The sequence below is a fragment of the Manis javanica genome, chromosome 5 (assembly GCF_040802235.1).
Source record: "Manis javanica isolate MJ-LG chromosome 5, MJ_LKY, whole genome shotgun sequence".
Classification (NCBI taxonomy): domain Eukaryota; kingdom Metazoa; phylum Chordata; class Mammalia; order Pholidota; family Manidae; genus Manis; species Manis javanica.
The window spans coordinates 23922790-23941440 of record NC_133160.1 but is presented as its reverse complement, the minus strand read 5'-3'; the positions used below and the strand labels follow the sequence as shown (position 1 = coordinate 23941440).

Genomic DNA, 18651 nt, shown 5'->3' with positions numbered 1-18651 from the left:
GACCAGAGGCTGATAAACCCCAGCTCATGTGACACCATCCGGGGCTGAACATAGCTTAGAATTAGCTGTAAACCACAAACCTTTGTGGTTTTGGGGCTCAGTGCCCAACTTGCAAAGCAAATCTGGATTCCGGTCTCTAGTAATTACACGGTGTTTCCCTCTCTGGGCCTGGACTCAGGCTCCAGCTGCTATTTAAGGTTGACCTGTGACCAGGCTCAGCCAAAAGCCGAGGGCCCAGGGAACAGGACCGCTCAAGACTGAGCTGCAGGGACCTCCCCGGGGTAAGGAGAAGCCCCTTCCCTATTCAGTGTCTGGGCAGCAGGGCTGAGGCCTGAGGAGGCAATGAGGAGAGTTCCAGGCTAGAGACCCATCAGGGTGAACCCTCTCTGAGCCTCAGCTGTCTTGTTTGCAACATGGGTATAGCCAGGAGAACCTCTCAGGAATCAACAAAAGGGCCTAAGTCACACCAGTCACATGGGTGAACAGAGCTGCACTCATCTTTCTCAGGGATTGTTGGGTACCTGGTACCTTAGCTGCTCGCCAGAAATCCTTCCATTGGTATCCATCTTTTTAATGGGCAATGGTGATCCTCCTTGAACACAGAACTCTCTGAGTATAGGGTTAGTATGAGGAGAGGAAGCTAGAAAAAAAAATTCTTGCACATATTAGTCCTTCATATTCTAGTATAAATTACTGCCTATGATATTCTCCTAGGAGCAAACGGGAATGGGGAAAAAAATGCGGGGCTTTGTGAACTTCAAGAGAAGCAGGGGCAGGGAAAAGGGAAGAGGGTGCACAAGCAGATGGGGCTGAAGCCAACAATTTCAGTTTGGCTCAGATGGGAAGCCACGTTCAGTTAGCTCAGATGGAAGGCAATGATTCTCTGAAATTGGTGAATGGGTAGAGTGAGCTGATGGAGAGAGAGAAGAGGGCAAGGGCACAGAGGCAGCAAAATAAGGTTTCCTAGAGGCTGAGCAGCTCATCCCCAAAAGCATGCTTCACCCCTCCAATCTCATAACACTCCTTGCCCACTTCTTTGGGGTCTGAAATACTAGTGCCAAAACAGTAATAGCTGCTGTATATTTGGTGTCTACTATGTACCTGATACTATGTGTTAGCAACTAGGAGGCAGAGGTTCAAAAAGGTAAAGTCTCTTGCCTAGGGATTAGAGCCCAGGTAGCTCTGATGCAGAGCCCTTAATCTTAACTACTTGGTGTAGAATTGTCTCCTCCAAAGATGTCTCCTTTCTGGCTGGCTGGCTGCATGGAAGCATGACTAGATGAATGTGTTGATAGGTGAATGGACTGATCGAAGGGTGGGTAGATGGATGGATAAAAGGGGGAGAATGGATGGCTGGAGGAGTAGATGAACGGATGGTTAGACAGATAGGTGGATGGGTGGATGGAAGGATGGATGAGTGGTAGGGTGGATGGGTGGGTGGGTGAAAAGATGGGTAGATGCTGGAGAGATTTCCCCCAGAGCCTGCCTGCTATCAGTTTGCTATTTACGTTGGAATCTCTGTGACCTCTCCCTGAGATTCCATTTGGAAATTTCATCTTGGTGGATAACAAATATCCATGCTCTGGGACATTTTGATTAATGGGTCTGTTTTATATCTCAGAGTCATTTTAGTTTGAAAAACTCAGAAGGCAGTGACAGGAATTCTGGACCCTGTCCCATTGTGTGCCCTTGGTCCGTTTCTGGTCTCTGGGCCGCAGGGCCCTGATACGACTTGGCCAGAAGTGCCTGCTTCCACCTGCTGGCCAGGGGGGTGACTCTGCCACAGCCATTTAATGCACTGTCTGCTCAGCAGAGAAGCAGCGCCAGCATGTGGACGGCGTGGTGTGTGGCTGCTCTGTCTGTGGCGGCCGTCTGTGGCACCCGCCAAGAGACGAACACAGTCCTCAGGGTTACCAAAGATGTGCTGAGCAACGGTGAGTCCAGGCCTGCCAGGGGTCAGGGATGGCAGGGGTGGGCAGGGCAGTGCAGCCAACCCTCAGGTTCCCAAGGACTCCCTTCCTGGCAGATCCCACATCAGGAGGATGGGTAACTTTTCCTATTTGGGCCTTAGTTTCTCCTTTTTCTTTTGGCTACCACTTCCCGAGCACCTACTAGATGAGAGACCCATGCTGGGGACTTTATGCTTGAGACAGTAGAAAACGGTGATTAAGAGCATGGGGACTGGAATCAGCCTTTAAATACTGATTTAAACACCACGTGACCTGAAGTCCACAACCTGAGTTCTCTGAGCCTCAGTTTCCTCATCTGCAAAATGGGTGTGATTTTGGCCCCTGTCTCCAAAGACTGATATGAGAATTAAATGAGAAGGCCTTGTGAAAACTTAGCACAGCTCCTGGTACATAAAAGGCCCTCAAAAGTGGGAGCTGTAATTATTCCTGCCTCCAATACTTGGGACCTCACTTTTGTCATCTGGCAAACATGGGCACTCCCCATGCCCCAATTCCTGTCTAAGTACGTTTTTTAAGCTGTGATGCATGGAGCACTTGGAAGGGAGGGTGAGGGAGAAAATGCACCCAGGTTTGGCTGAATGATGTTGAGCTCTAGTTAAAATGAGAGCCAGTGAAGGACTTGCCACTGGAATGAGGAGGGAGATGTCTAGGCTGGCATGTGCATACAGTGAGACAACAAATTTGAGTGGATTTGGACTGTTGGAATTCAACCAGGAGTTGGGAGGGGTGCAAGTTGTAGCGCTCCAAAATCTTACGACTATAGACTATCTACGATTAAAAGAACATATGGGATGTGAACAGATCCCAGAAATGGGTTGCTTTAATTTGTCTGATTTCTCTCAGACTGTTCAAGTACAGTTGGACAATATCCATCATATCATAGACAAATTTTCACAAATGCCTAGGGTGCCTAAGTGGGTTTCTTGGCTTCACTGGAGATGGCTGGTAATTGTAGATTTGCTTAGTTTATGTCACCATATTCCTATTATGTTAATATGTGTGCGCAAGTTAGTTAGTAGTTTAAAACCTATACATGCTTAAGGTACTCTACAAGAAGATATGTCAAAGAAATAATCAATCCTCCCATGTTTTCTTCCATATGCTACCTCTATAGCTTTTCTTCTTCCTTCCTAATTACAACCCTTAAACAGAATTCGTGCCTCATATTGAATTTACCGAGCATCATAATTCCTCCAGGTGGTAAAGATACCTCGAGACAAGTGCTGGGCATAGAAGCCACAGGGCATAAATCTGCAAAGAAGTAAAAAGCTAATCTTTTCAAACAATATTGCTTCTCTCTCACTTACCAACTTTACATTTCCCTGTATGGCCCCGGAAGATGACTGGTTAGCCAGAGATGGGTAAGATTCCTCAAGGGAGGAACAACCTAAGACAGGCACAGTCGCAGGGGGGCCATCAGGTGAGAAATCGGGGAACAGTGGTGAAGCTTAGATCCTCACCCCCCCCTGTTTTGAGAGAAAGCTTCTGCATCCGTGGATGTTTTATTGCCCTTGTCTAGCTCGGATTAGCACATAGTCTACAGGCACACACATGATCATCTACAATTGCTCTCTTACAACACTAAACTATGTTTTCTACCTTTATCTTGCATCTACCTACCACTTCAGCATTTTATTAAAAATAAAAAAAATAATAATAATAAAGCAAGAAATGTGGGATCCACATATAAGTCAAGTATAAAAATCAAACGAATATTCATATTTGACCTGATTGTTTATAGTTCATAATGCGTGATCAAAACCGAAAGTTTCTGTGATGAATGCCCTTGTACTGTTCACTATGTAAGAACTTATTCACTATGTAAGAATTCGTTCACCATGTAAGAACTTGTTCGTTATGCTTCAGAAGATTGGAGACTGACGAGAATTAGGCTTGAGATGGATTAATGATTGTGCATTGAGCATTGACCCCCCTATACAGAATTTTATTGTTGTTAACAACCATTTGATCAATAAATATGAGAGATGCCCTCTCAAAAAAAAAAAAAAAATGAGAGCCAGTGAAAACCTGCAGCGAGAGAGCTCACTAGGATGCCAGGGCTGGACTGGTCTGGGAGACTCTTCTCATTCCACCTTGGCACGTCACCAATGGGAAAAGCGGGGCCCAAAGAGCTGAGCAGTGCCTCAAGGTGGGGCGGGGGTGGGCGGGGTGGGCGGGCTGGAGGTGGAAGAAAGGGGGGAGCCCTAACTGGCACCTTTCCTTCTCCACAGCCATTTCTGACACCCTGCAGCGAAGTGATGCTCTCCACTCAGCCCTGAGAGAGGTGCCCGTGGGTAAAGCTGGTGGTGACGGTGGTGGGCCTCTCCTGGGGGGTCTGCTTGGTGGAGGTGGAGGTGGAGGTGGTGGGGGAGGTGGTCTTCTGGGGGGCCTGCTTGGTGGTGGGGGTGGAGGGGATGGTGGCGACCTCTTGGGTGGAGTTGGAGGAGGCTTATTGGGTGGCGGAGGCAGCAGTGGTGGGGGGCTCCTGGGTGGTGGAAGTAGCAGTAGTGGGGGGCTGCTGGGTGGCAGTGGTGGGCTGTTGGGTGGCGGTGGTAGCAGTGGTGGGGGGCTGCTGGGTGGCAGTGGGGGTCTTTTGGGTGGTGGTGGTAGCAGTGGTGGGGGGCTGCTGGGTGGCAGTGGTGGTGGTCTCTTGGGCGGTGGTGGTGGTCTCTTGGGCGGTGGTGGTGGTCTCTTGGGCGGTGGCCGACACCATTACGACGACTACAGACAGGCTGAATTCCCCCGAGGTGTTGGTGGCGTCCCCTACAACGATTTCCATGTCCGAGAGCACCCCCCAAAATACACCAATGGCAACCAGCTTGGTGGTAATTACAAGTATGGTCACATCGAGACCAATGACAACACGGCTCAGCTGGGGGGCAAATACCGATACGGTGAGATCCTTGAGCCCGATGGAAGCATCAGGGACCTCCGAGGCGGAGACTACCGCAATGCCGAGACTATGCATGGCGGCCACAGGGGCCATGGGCGGTATAGGTCCGCCCAAGGGGCACCAACCGTGGGCAGGCGTCACCGGCGAGAACTGCAGCCTGGAGAGATCCCACCTGGCGTAGCCACTGGGGCACTGGGCCAAGGTGGCTTGCTGGGCACTGGGGGCATGCTGGCAGCTGATGGCATCCTTGCGGGCCAAGGTGGCCTGCTGGGCGGAGGTGGTCTCCTCGGTGACGGAGGACTTCTTGGAGGAGGGGGCGTCCTGGGTGTGCTCGGCGAGGGCGGCATCCTCAGCACCGTGCAAGGCATCACAGGGTAAGGAGGGGCCAGGCTGCCCCTATGGAGTCCTCCTGATGAACTTGCAAACAGGAGTGATCTCCCCCAGAGGCCAGGAGTGGGAGGAGGGATAGTGTTCTGGGCTTGGCCTCAGGACTGGACCTCTTGAAAGTTCCAAGTTGTGTGGTTTGGTCTTGCCATTAAACAGTCCTGAATTTGAGTCTCAGCTTACCCTTTTATATTTGTGTGTGACAAGTATGGTCACATGGAGACCAATGACAACACGGCTCATTCCTTTCACCTCCTTGAGTCTTGATTTCCTCGCCTGTAGAATGGTCATAATACTAGAATAGCTCAAGTGGAAAAAGTCTAAAGATTTAAAATTGCACATACATAATTTCAACTATGCCCACCTCCTCCTCATATTCCCTGTTTAATTCAACAAATATTTGGAGTTCTTACTATGTTCAGGGTACTGGGGACACAACCCCATCGTTAACCAAGAAAAAACATATCTCTTGTCCTCTCAGAACCTGCAGGCTGGTGAAGTATATGAGCATTAATAAGGAAACCTGAAAATAATCATATAATTATAACAATAGTAAGAATTTCATGGAGAAATGAAGCTGTGTATAATGGAGAGGTCAGGGAAGGCTTCCTGGAGGAAGAGGACCTTGAACTGAAATCTGAGAATATGGAGGAAGGAATCAGGCAAGAAAAGAGATAAGCAGAGAGAATGGCATCTTTACAAGAAAAAATATTCAAAGGAAATACATGGAAGTGTAAACAGTGGGTCTCTATGCAGAGCAAGTACTGGAAGTGGCGTTTTTTGCCTTTAACTTCTCAGTGTTTCCCCAGTTCTACCCACAAACCTCAGGTCTCTTTAGAGGCAGGAGGAATGAATGGGGCACAGAGAAGAGGGGTGTGAGAAAGGGTACTGCCAGGGGGTGGAGCAGCAGGCAGGGGGGCAACTGTCCTCTCACCGTGATCCGTCCTGTGCAGGCTGCGCATCGTGGAGCTGACCCTCCCTCGGGTGTCTGTGCGACTCCTGCCTGGCGTGGGTGTCTACCTGAGCCTGTACACCCGTGTGGCTATCAATGGGAAGAGGTGTGTGCCCTCAGCACTGGCGGGGTCCCCACCACCCTGTGTCCTGGCTGGGCGATCTTGGGCAGGTCACTTTCCCTCTCTAGGAAGACATCATGTGTCACCAGCACATGCTGGCTTATACCTCTGGGTTCAGGTCACTTGCAGTTCTTGTCAGCAGTGAAGGCCACCTTTGAAGTTCAGATCTGGGAGGCTGGAGTTAGGGGATGGGTTGGGTTTGAATCCAGGCTCTCTTTTAAGCTGTGTGGCCTTGGGCCTGTCCTCTATTATCACTGAGCCTTAGCATCTTCACTTGCAGTGGGCATAATGACACCTCCTTTTCCAAGTCGCTGTGGCCCCAAAGGAGGGAAAGCAAGCAAATACCTCCCTGAATAGTGCCACCACATCAAAGGCGCTTTTCAGAGGACCTCAGAAGGTGGATTTTGTACTGATTTCTCCCCATGGGATGAGGTCATGTCTATAAATCTAGGTGATTGGAGGGTCACCTTGGAAACCAGAATTTATACATAGAGTTCGTTTATTGACTTCTGTTCCCAGCCTTCGAAGCTCTTATACACCGAGGGGTGGATAGCTTTGTTCACAGGAGACTTGAAGGATCAGGGAAGCCCTCTGGTTTGGGACCCTCCCAGAGATGAGCAATGGGCATAATAGAAGTAAAATACCAAGGGGCAGGGACAGCAAGGTCAAGAGCCTATGGGGTGAGGTGCTGGCAGGCCTGGGTGAGGCTTAGCTGCCTGACGGCTGGAGGTTCTCAGTGTCTCCCTGGCTCCTGGTCTCCTCCAGTCTCATTGGCTTTCTGGACATCGCTGTGGAGGTGAACATCACAGCCAAGGTGCGGCTGACCATGGACCGCACAGGCTACCCTAGGCTGGTCATCGAGCGCTGTGACACCCTCCTGGGAGGCATCAAGGTCAAGCTGCTGAGAGGGTGAGTACCAGCAGGCAGTGAACTGCCTCAGGGGATGACGGAGTGGTTTGTCTTTGGCAAACTATGGCTAAGAGCAGAGATTTGAAGAAGTAGCCTGTGGGTCAGACCTCAGCTCCACTATTGCTTCTATGGGCCTTTGAGCAGCTCTGCTGCCCATCTGAATGGATAAGCATTGTGTGTCCATTCTCACGGACCTTATCATCCAAGGAGAACTGGAACTAAGACAAGGCCCTTTAAGATGTGAACTCACTTGTAAAGGAGACGAAAATGCTCAGGGGAGGTAAGTAAGTATGGGGGAAATGTTCTAATTAGGACTTTATTTCAGGAAATTCTTTGCTCTGTCAAACTGGCACAGCATGTTGGACAGTCAGCTACAGCAGGGAGGTGGAGGCAGCTCTCAGTGGGGTGAGGGGACCAGACTGTCAGGGGTACTTTGTGTTATGATTGCCGCCTTTGTGTCTTGCCTATGCATCAATAATGAATTCCCCTGCTTAACTAAGAGGTTAGGAGAGTTAGTTTAAAGCTGGGTGTTGTACTTAGAGCCTGCTCTGGGTCATGTCTCTGGACCTCAGTTTCCATGTCTGTAGAATAGATCATTTCTCCCAATCTTTTCAGCATTGAGCAACCCATTTCTCTTGTGGACCACATGAGCACATTCTGTCAGTCAGTGTTTGCCCTTCCCTGCAGTCTACAAACATTCACCACCTGCTACTAAGTACCGCATGCTGTGTGAGATGCTTGAATGAAGTAATGCACTATTTTCCTTCTGGGAAGATAACACAAAGCTGCAGCACACAGCGCATTAGAGGGGCAGACAAGCAGGTGGGAATGACTTTGGCAGTTCAAAATAAGGAACATCCCAGCCTGGGCTGGGCCCATTGTGGAACTCAAGAAGCATTTGTTTTCTGAATTGATAGCTGGATGGATGAGTGAATGAATGAATGAAAAGCTAAGCAAGATGCCTGGGTAGCCTGTCTGGTCAGGTTGAATGGGTGAATGGACACTGTGCTTCCAGCTTTCAGAAGAATTTTCCAGTACTCAAGGGTTCTTGCTGTCAGAGCCTGGGCTAGGAACCCCGAGTCCCTGGTGAGCCCCTTCTCATCCCTCTTCCCTCTCCTCAGGCTTCTCCCCAACCTTGTGGACAACTTAGTGAACCGAGTCCTGGCCAACGTCCTCCCTGACTTGGTAAGAACCTATCCTGAGACAGGAAGCAAGGAGCATGGACTTTCCCCATACCAGGAAGGGGGGTTGGGTGACACAGTGCTGCCTCCATCTGTGTGGATATGCAGGTGACCCAGAGGGGTGGAGGAGCCAGGGGGCTGGGGCATGTACCTGGGGTCTGGGAAGGACCCTGAGAACATGGAGGGCCAGGTTAGGGAAGGGATAAAGGGGTTGAAGCTTGAGAATCACACAGTTCCGGGTTCGACTCCCAGCTCGAGCATTTCCAAGCTGGGGGACAAGGCACATCACCTCTCTGAGTCTTGGGTTTCAACCTGTAGGACGGGGTTATGAGAAGCCTTCCCCACGGGGCTGGGGGGAGAACAGCGCCGCACAGAGTCAGCAGGCATAAACAGTCACTGTCATTGTCCTTCATGCAGCCACTTCCCCATCCCCGCACCCTCACCAGCACTTCATGCCGTCTCTTCCCTACAGCTCTGCCCCATCGTGGACGTGGTGCTGGGGCTTGTCAACGACCAGCTGGGTCTCGTGGACTGTAAGTCCTTCCTGCTTTGCTTTATTAGGCCAACATCCACTCACGCCTGATCTGGGTGCAGCGCACAGAAAGCGCTTGGGACACGGCAGGGCCTGGGGGGAGAGCCGAGTGCTGTGAGGCTGATGCCATAAGAGAGGGGCTACCTGGCCTTTCCTCCTGTCCCAAACATCCCCCCAAGTCCCACAGGAAGGAATCTTGACAGAGGCCTAAGGCCCTGGAGTGGGAGTTGGGAGGCTGGGTTAGAGCCCTAGGTCCACGGTGGCAGCCATATGGACTTGGTGAGACTCTTCCCGGTTTCCTCATCTCTGAAATGGGGGGTTGGCTTCAGCCCTCAGAGGGATGGGAGAATGAATGGTAGGGGTCACCGTGGAGACTGTCCAGGTCCCCATAACCAGGCTCAACATCGCCTCCCGATCCCAGATTTCTGAGTGAACATTCCAGAAGGCAGGCCTGCCCCATGCGGTTGAGCAGTCCGTGCACTGCATGATTCCAGGGAATGGTGGCTCCTGAGTTACGTAGTATGCAGCCTCTACAGCCATAGAGGGCTGCCCCCCTGCTGGTGCTCCCATTTCTGTGGGACAGTTGGAAGATGGTGTTCCCAGACAGGCAAAGTTCTCTCCTTCTGTGGCCAGGAACAGGAGGGAAGAGCCAGAAGATGGGGCTATTCATCCCAAGCTGCCAGGGAAATGCCAGACTCAACTGAACACCACGTTGTGGAAGCTTAAGCACAGCACCGTATAGGTTGCAAAGCTTATCAATATCCAAATCTCATTGTCCCCCTCCCCCCAATATAGTCCAAGGAGTTACACTGAGCCTATTTTAGAGAGGAGGAAATTGAAGTTCAGAGAGGTGCCGTGTCTTGTTAAGGTCCCATAGCAAGGAAGACACAGAGCTGGGATTTGAACCAAGAACTCTTGCTCTTTCCATGGTGTCTGGAGTTAGAGCCTTGCTACCTTCCTTTTGGGGCAGAAGCAGGGGTGGGGGGGGAGAAGGACTGCCCTGTGACTGCCACCTTTGCCTACAGCTCTGGTTCCCCTGGGGATATTGGGAAGCGTCCAATATACCTTCTCCAGCCTCCCACTTGTGACCGGGGAATTCTTGGAGCTGGACCTCAACGTGAGTGCCTGGGCTTCGAGGCAAGGGAGGTGGCCCTCCCTGCACAGGCAGGGGTGTGCACAAGAATCCCTCAAGGCTTCTGCTGAATTCCTGGGAAGCAACATTTGAAAAGGACCCCCTTTTGTTTAGATGAGGACCTTTTATGAGCATGTTAGGAAATACAGTCACAACCAACACTTACCAAGGGCTTACTGTGTGCCAGGCACATTCTAAGTGCTTTATGTAGATTAACTCGGTGTAGCCTCACAGCAGCCTATGACATGGCACTCTAATTGAGGAAACTGAAGCAAAGAGAAGTTAAGCCACTTGCCCATGGTCACACAGCTAATAAATGTGAACCTGGGATCTGAACCCACACAATTTACCTCCCAGCTACTAGGGCTACAGCTATGGGCTTGGGTTTCCTGGAGGAATGAATCTGGCCACTAGTGTGCTGATAAGCATTAACAACTGGCTCTCCATGATTAAAACAGAAGTCCTGATTTGTAGCATTTGCTGATTTCCATGGTATAAATACTCCCACCATGGCCAACAGAGCTGCAGGTGGGCATCCACGCTCTCACGTACATAGTACACCTGTGTGCACATATCTATGCACACCTAGTGGATTCATAAACACTAGCCATTCAAGAGACATTTGTTGGTTACTTGCTGTGTGCCAGGCTCTGAGCTGGGGCTGAGGGTGCCGTGGTGCACCAGGTTAGAGCTCTGCCCTTGTTGAGCTTATAATCTATTATAGGGGATAGGCCATCCAAGAGTCACTCAAATATACTGATTAGAGATCAATCAGTGCTGTGAAAGAAGGTCCCAAGCTATCAGAGCCTAAAGCAGGGGGCTTTGATATACCCAGGGAGATCACAGAGGGCTTCCTAGAGAAGGTGGCAAGAGCTGAGACCTGCCAGATGAGTAGGAAGCAACCAGAGAAGAGTGTGGGGGTGGGAACGGCATGTGGGAAGGTGCCATGGTGGGGGTGGAGCTGATGGTAGAGACTGACAAGGGGGCAGTAGGGACAGTGTGGCTCAAGATGAGGTGGAGAGGTCCCCTGGGGCAGCCACACAGTGCCTCCTAGGCCATGAGAGAAGTCTGGTCTTCAGAGAGTATAGATACGCCATGTGTGTTATGCAGGTGCATAAACAGGCTGGAGTGGCAGGGCTGAGGGGGAAAGTATCTGTCATAGGGGTATTTAAAGGAAAAGCTGCTAGACCATGGCTGTATTTGTAAGTGGTCATAAAGTAGAAACTCGAAGAGGTTCCATTCCATCACAAAATGAAGAACAGCTGGGGACCATAAATGACATCATTCAGACCCAGAGGGTTTAATCAAGGAAGGCTGCCTGGTGGTGGGTTCGGAGCCTCCCCACAGTCTTCAGCCTCCCTCTTGCACTCTTCTCCCTGCCTCCCTCCTCGTGAGCCCTTTCCTCTCTGCTTCCCCAGACTCTGGTTGGGGAGGCCGGAGGGGATCTCATCGACTATCCACTGGGCCGGCCGGCCACATCTCCTAAGAAAAAGATGCCAGTATTGCCCCCCATGGGCGACAACACCAACTCTCAACTGGCCATTTCTGCCAACTTCCTGGGCTCGGTGCTGACGCTTCTGCAGAAGCAGGGTGCACTGGATGTTGACATCACCAACGGCATGGTGAGTCATGGCCCACCTGGAGGCAGGGCAGGCCGGAGGCAAACAGCTCCCTGCCGAGCCTTTCTAGCCCCCAGGGCCTTGGGAAAAACGCTTTAAAGCAAAAACTGTAGAATCCATCCTTTGGCTCTTGGCCAGTTTGTGGATCGGTATCGATTATGTCAGTGTTTACCAAAGGGTGGTGCCCAGGAGGATTTTAGGTGATTCAGAGACACGGCATTAAATAACATGAAATCATATGGTGAGACAATTATTTACTATTCCGTTCTATTTGATTTTTTGAAAATTCTCTTTTAAAAGCATAGTATATATTGCTGTATATGTATCACAATATAAATGTTTAGAATTCTTTTACTTGGTAAACATTGATACTAAGTAACTAAAAGGTCCATAAGAATAAGATATGCTCCAGAATCATCTTCTTTCAAGAAATTTCATGCCTTCAGAAAAGTTGCAAAATAGCACAATCAAAGCCCAAATATCCATCACCTAGATTCGCTAGTAAGTACCTTGCCATGTTTACTTCATATCTGTCATCCATCTGCCACCCACAGGCCTGCCCACCCACCCATTCATCCATCCACCTATCCATCCACCTATCTTTTATTTCCTGACAACTAGTAGCATTTTTTTCTTTATATGCAATATAGTTAATTTACAATATTATATTGGTTTCAAGTATGCAACCGTGATTCAACAATTATCGATGTTATTAAATGCTCCCCCAGTAAGTGTTATTACTATCTGTCAATATACAAGTATTGCAATATTATGACTATATTCACTATGCTGTACTTTCATCCTGTAGCTAATACCATAGTTGGGATTTTGTGTCTCTTTATTCCCTTCACCTATTTCACCTTCCTCACTCCTCTCTCCTATGGCAACCGCCAGTCTCTCTTTTGTGTCTATGAGTCTATTTCTGTTTTGTTAATTTGCTTTGCTTTTTTTCCATCCATCTGTCTAATCTACCTATCATCTATCTATATCTATCATCTATCTATCTATCTATCTATCTATCTATCTATCTATCTATCTAATCTATCTATCATCTATATCTATCTATCTAATCTTTCTATCATCTATATCTATCATCTATCATCCATCTATCTATATCTATCATCTATCTATCTATCATCTATATTTATCTCTCATTTATCTGTCATCTATCTATCTAATCTATCATCTACCTATATCTATCTATCATCTATCTATATCTATCTATCATCTACCTATATCTATCTATCTATCTATCTATCTATCTATCTATCTATCTATCTATCTATCTATCTATCTATCATCTATCTACCTATCATCATCTATCTTGTTGAACAATTCAAGTTTTTGGAAACACCATGACATTCCACTCCAATTTTCAGTGTATTTCCTAAGAATACAATGTTCTCTAAAAGACCACCCTAAGAATTATGCCAGTTGTGACTCCATCTAGGAGGAAGTCTCCGTCTGGTGCCAGTATTTAGTTCACCCTCTCTTGCACCTTTAAGTGTCCTCTTTTAAACTCAGACAGAATAGAATTCACACCCATTGCCCTCTGCAAGCAACGATACCCATACAGAACATAATAGCATTGTTTGGTTTTTATTGCATTTACCTTGGCAGTTACCATCTGTTTCTGTCAATATTTTAGTATTTGAGGTTTTTAAAAGTAAATTGATTTAAGGAAAACATTAAATAATAGTACAGGTGATTCAAGGTTATGACAGAATCGTGCATTTAGTGGACACTGGGTTAAGCACATGGATTCACTGATGTTTACCTTGTTTAATAAAGAACTGCATTTTTAGAGGAGAGAGTCAGGTCTTGCCCCTGCCCTGTGAAGTCATGCCTATGGTGAGCTTAAGCGGCTGGCCCTGGCCACTGCCACAAATGGCTACCACGATGTGCACGGTGGCTGCTGTTGGACAGGCAGAACTCCCAAGGGTCCTCAAGTGGGAGAAGATGCCCCCACTGATTGTCTGGGAGCATGTAGGAGTTTAATCATTGTGTTGGCAACTCCTGTCTGTCTACAAAGCCTCAGGTACTCACATGACCCTTCTTGTCCTGCAGTATGAAGAGCTTCCTCCACTTACCACATCCACACTGGGAGCCCTGATTCCTAAGGTATGTAAGGCAGGTGCGTTCCCTCGTCTTCAGCCTCACCTCCCTTCTAGGTGCCTGGGAGCTGGGTGGGAAGGGAAGACTCTCAGCACGAGAGGGGAAATCTCTGACCCCCACCTTGGGAGTGCAGTAACAAAGGCTTGGAGACCAGACCACATGGAGGGAGGAAGATCCTGAGCTCTAGCAGTAGACTGGCCTGCACAGGTTGAATACTGGCCTGGCCACTACCTTGCTGTGTGTCTTCAGCCAAGAGCCTTAACATCTCTGAGCCTTAACTTCCTCATCAAAAAAAGGATAATAGCTCCTATTCCACAGGTTCACCTAGGAGGGTAAAAGAGATGAAGGTGAAAATGCAAGTAAAGATGCTGACACATGTGGGTGCATGCTGGCTTAGAGGGCTTGAAGAGCCAGGTGTTTGGAGCAGACAGATGTGAATTTGTGTTCCAACTCAGCATGGCCCAACCATCCTACCTTAGGCAAATGACCTCTCTGAGCTTGTTTCCTCATCTGGAAAACGAGGGTTACAATGCCCCACTCACAGAGTGGCTGCAGATCTAGGATTTGAACCTAGACGTGCAATAGGCATTTGATAAATGTTTTTGTTCCTGTTGATAATAACAAATTCTTAAAAAAAAAAAAAAAAGCAAAGGCATTCTTGTCAGATTAGTGGCCATATACAGTTGGAACAAAGACTTTTCTGATCCCAGTTCTCATTCCAGCGTTGATCCCGGGTCGTTACTCTGCACGTGGCAGCAAAAAGCTTCTTACATAGTAAGCACTGTTGGTGTGAAGGATTGCTGTAATCTACAGCCAATTTAGACGTGTTCCATCTCTTTGCCACCTGTCCTGTCTAGTTCTAGGTGGAATTCAAAGGCCAAACTCAACAAATGGTCACTATCGCCCTCATGTGGCTGAAAGCTGAATGGCAGAGCACTATTTTCTAAAGTAAACAATGGCAGCTTCAGGATGCTGCAGGTGGACCCCTCACTCAACTGGACTCTTTATTTATTGGGCCAGTTCTTATGTGCACTAACTTTTAAAGAGTTTGTTCTTCAATTGGGTCTAATCATCTCCATGGGGCCAGAAGGGAGGAGTGACCCATTTTATAGATAGGGAAGCAGGCTCAGAGGTCATACAGTGTGGCAGCAGGAGGGCTGGGCTGCAGCAGGGACTCAGGCCTTGAGATGGGCTTGGTGTCCACCCACAGGTGTTCCAGCAGTACCCCGAGCCCTTCCCCCTCACCATCAGGATCCAGGTGCCCAACCCACCTACAGTGACGCTGCAGAAGGATGAGGCACTGGTGAAGGTGTTCGCCACCTCCGAGGTCATGGTGTCCCAGCCCAACGACGTGGAGACCACCATCTGCCTTATCGACGTGGTGAGTATCTGGAGGCATGGGCAGCCACATGCTCTCCTGGAGTCCACAGACCCTTTCAAGTCCCCACAGTCCCCAGTATGGGGACTACAGGCAGCTCTGGGGCCAGATGATCTGATTCAAATCCAGTCTTTAGCACTGCTGCCTGTGTGACCCTGAGCAAGTTTCTCCCCCTCTCTGGGCTTGATTCTCTCTATCTCATGGGGATGGTCACAGGGCATTAGATGCTCAGAGCAGTGCCTGGATGAACAACAGCTCCAAAAGTGTTGGCTATTATTCTCACCAGTTGTGTGCCACAGTGCATGGCAAAGTAGCCCTTGGCTGTGCTTTCAGCAATATTTTTTGAGCACATGTGTGTTCAACAGAAAATGCATGTGCTATGTTTTCTCCCAGATGCGGGCGGGGGGTGGTGGGTGGGGGAAGGGAAGAAGACAACACCCTACTTATCCCTGGCACCTGCAGGGGGCAGATACAAATACAATAGTTTCCACAATCTGTATAGATACAAATACAATAGTTTCTCTATTTCATAGAAAGCAATTGTGTTAAAGTCATGTTAGTCCCCTTCTCAAAAGGCTTTCTTTTAATCCTAAAACAAAAGTCAGTCCCCTAACAATGGACCACAAAGTCCTTCCAGATCATCCCTTTGTCCCCTTTCAGCTCTTCATCCTCCAACATCCCACCCCAGGGCCTTTGCACGTGCTGTTCCCTGTGCCTGGACTGCTCTTCCCCCAAATAGCTGCATGGCTTACTCTCTCATGTCCTTTAGGTCTCTGCTCAGATATCACCTCCTCAGGGAGGTCTCCCCAGACTTCCTGTCTAAAATATCCTCTCCCATCTCTCTCTCTCTCTGCCTTGCTTGCTTAACTTTGTAGCCTTAACCTGACATAAAATGCATCTATTTGTTAGTTTATTGCTGGGTAGAAATTGTCTTATTCACTGCTGGATCACCAGAGCCTAGCACAGGGTCTGGCATATAGTAGGTGCTCACTAAATATTTGCCAAAGGAGTGTGTTAAGTTGCGTTGAGTCCCATTTCCACCTCCATGGTTAATGCTTGGGACTCAGACCCTTGGGTTCTGTCCCACCTTCCATGTCTTCCCAGGCTCTCCTCCCAGGGCTGGAGGCCAAATGAACCACCTCAGTCCGGAAGTGGGTGTTCTCAGCTGGAGCATGCCACGCCATGGTGTGTGTGGGGGGTCCTTTCTGGGCTTCATTAGAGGAGGGAATAAAAGAGCTGGTTCTCACCCAGGAAGTGGAGGTGGCTGCCCCCAAACCAGTTCCTTGTTGGTCAGTCCCTACGTTGTGGACATTTTTCCATCAAGAGCTCACATGTTTGTATGATCCTGCGCAGAACCCTGCCATGACTCCCCAGTGCCCCCAGGATGCAGCCCTGACTCCTCTCCAGCCCAGTAACCCTGCCTGGTCTGGCCCCATGCCACTCCACCCTCCTGGGATCCTCCCACCTCCTTCTCTCTGTCTTTCTCTCAGTCCCTCTACCAGCCCTTTCTTGCCCCAGGGCTTTTGCTCATGTTCTTCCCATTGCCTGGACCACACACTCATACCCTATTTTTCATCTGACCAAATCCTACATATTCTTCAGGCCTCAGTTCAAAAGCCAGTTCCTCATGAATGGATGGTATGATTCCCATGCCTGTGTGGTCCCTGCCATATACATTCTGAGCCCCCAGTCCTTCTCCATCATCCCAGTTATTGTTAATATTGTCATAACTGATAACATCACCTAAATGTGTTGGAAGCTTCCTTTTTTTCATAAGACCAATTTATTTTATTTTATTTTTGGGGGGTGACAGGGAAGCAAAGAGGGACTTTCCTGTGACAAGGCTTCTACTGGAGATAGGGTTGAGTCTGGAGCTTTTATACCCTCTCCTGGGGGTGGGGGATGAGGCAGTGATGATGCCCAATCCTATCTGCAGACTCATCTGCAGCCAGTTACAGAGGCTGCAGGCTACCCTCACCCTCTCTGAGGCAGCTCAGAGGAACCTGGTAAAACACAGCCACCAGCCAACCAATTATTGGCTTCCTATGACAATTGTCTTCCTGAGGAATGTTCACTCAGCTCTTGCTGTGACTTACTTGTGAGCAACAGTTGATATAGGCATTTGGTATTCCCAATTCCTTCCCTCAAGAGGGGAGATATCTATTAAATGGTGTGTATTGTTGGGGGCCTTGACTTACAGAAGGAGGTTTAACTGAGACCTCAGATAACAGCTCAGTGTTCATGAAGGACCTCGCCAGTGCCTGGCATGCAGTGAGCCCTGAGCAAGCAACGGCTGATACATTCTGGCAGTGACATTTCATTCTCTTCCCCTTTCCTCCAGGACACAGAACTCTTGGCCACGTTTTCTGTGGATGGAGATAAGCTCATGATTGATGCCAAGCTGGACAAGTAAGGGGGATTTGGGACTTGGGCTCCTCAGAAAGGCCTCATTGGGGCTGTAGGTCTGGTGCCAGCTCACGAAGGGACCCTAGAGAGGGCTCGGAGGACTCCTGGCATGGCTGTCAGCTCTGGGTGATCCAAGAGCCTGCAAAGGTGAGAATGGGCCGTGACTGCCAAGACCACCAGCACGAGCTGGGCAGGGGGGCGAAACTGTGAGCTTAATAGGAAGAACCTACCACCAACACCAACACCAGTAATAATAACGATGTGGTGATATTCGTGTGCACTGGGTCCTTACGTGTCTTGTTTGGCCTTACAATGGTCCTGTGGAGTCCGAGCTGTTATTCTCCCATTGAAGAGGAGAAACCTAGTGCTTAGAGAGGCAGATTCACTTACTCAGGGCTGCACAGTGGGTACAGAGAGGGGCTGCAAGCCCCCCAGGTCCGTCTGACCTAGAGCGGTGTCAAACGGTTACTAGCAAGGCTTTGGAGCCAAGCAGGATGGGCTTGGAGCCACATGTGACCACTGACTGGCTGGGTGACGTAGGCCAAATGACTTTGCTTCTCTGAAACTCAGTTTTCTCATCTAAAAATGGGGCTAATAGTCCCTACCTCAGAGGACTGGTAATAACAACTTGTTTATTGGATACTTTGTATGGGCCAGGCATGGAGCTCAGCCCTAAATGAAAGCCTGCATTCATTTCATTCTTAACATCAGCCTATGGCAGTAGGTACAATTATTATTTCCACTTGAAGATCAATGAAATTGTATGTAAAATTTTCAGCATGTATCCAATTCATTGTAAGTTTTTCTTCTTACAAGTATTTATCAAGTCCAACAATGGGAATTACTCACCATGCGATACTCATCAGGGTCATCCAGCAGTTTCTAAGGAGGTGTTGCTCAACCTGAGGCCTGGGTGAGAAGACAGGGCAGGCTGCCTGAAGGGGGAGGGTTTCTGGCAGCGGGAGAAGGGCAGGCAAACTTCAGGGTGCAGGAGAGAGGTTGGGTGGCGGAGGGGCACAGGGGCTGGGAGTGGAAGTCAGGAAAGAGTGGAATATATCC

The 18651-nt window shown here is 49.0% G+C and overlaps 1 protein-coding gene across 1 annotated transcript in view; it reads left to right on the top strand.

Moving 5' to 3' along the window:
• Window positions 1-209: 209 nt before the first annotated feature.
• The window catches only part of LOC108398583 (BPI fold-containing family B member 4), a 27185-nt gene continuing 8743 nt past the window's right edge, over window positions 210-18651 (top strand). The window contains exons 1-13 of the mRNA XM_037012893.2: window positions 210-281; window positions 1814-1934; window positions 4202-4264; window positions 4718-5237; window positions 6201-6305; window positions 7086-7229; window positions 8351-8414; window positions 8883-8943; window positions 9968-10059; window positions 11493-11696; window positions 13761-13814; window positions 15019-15189; window positions 17528-17595. Coding sequence (XP_036868788.2) covers window positions 1829-1934; window positions 4202-4264; window positions 4718-5237; window positions 6201-6305; window positions 7086-7229; window positions 8351-8414; window positions 8883-8943; window positions 9968-10059; window positions 11493-11696; window positions 13761-13814; window positions 15019-15189; window positions 17528-17595 — 1652 coding nt within the window. The 5' untranslated portion in view covers window positions 210-281; window positions 1814-1828. The remainder of the gene's footprint in view (window positions 282-1813; window positions 1935-4201; window positions 4265-4717; window positions 5238-6200; window positions 6306-7085; window positions 7230-8350; window positions 8415-8882; window positions 8944-9967; window positions 10060-11492; window positions 11697-13760; window positions 13815-15018; window positions 15190-17527; window positions 17596-18651) is intronic.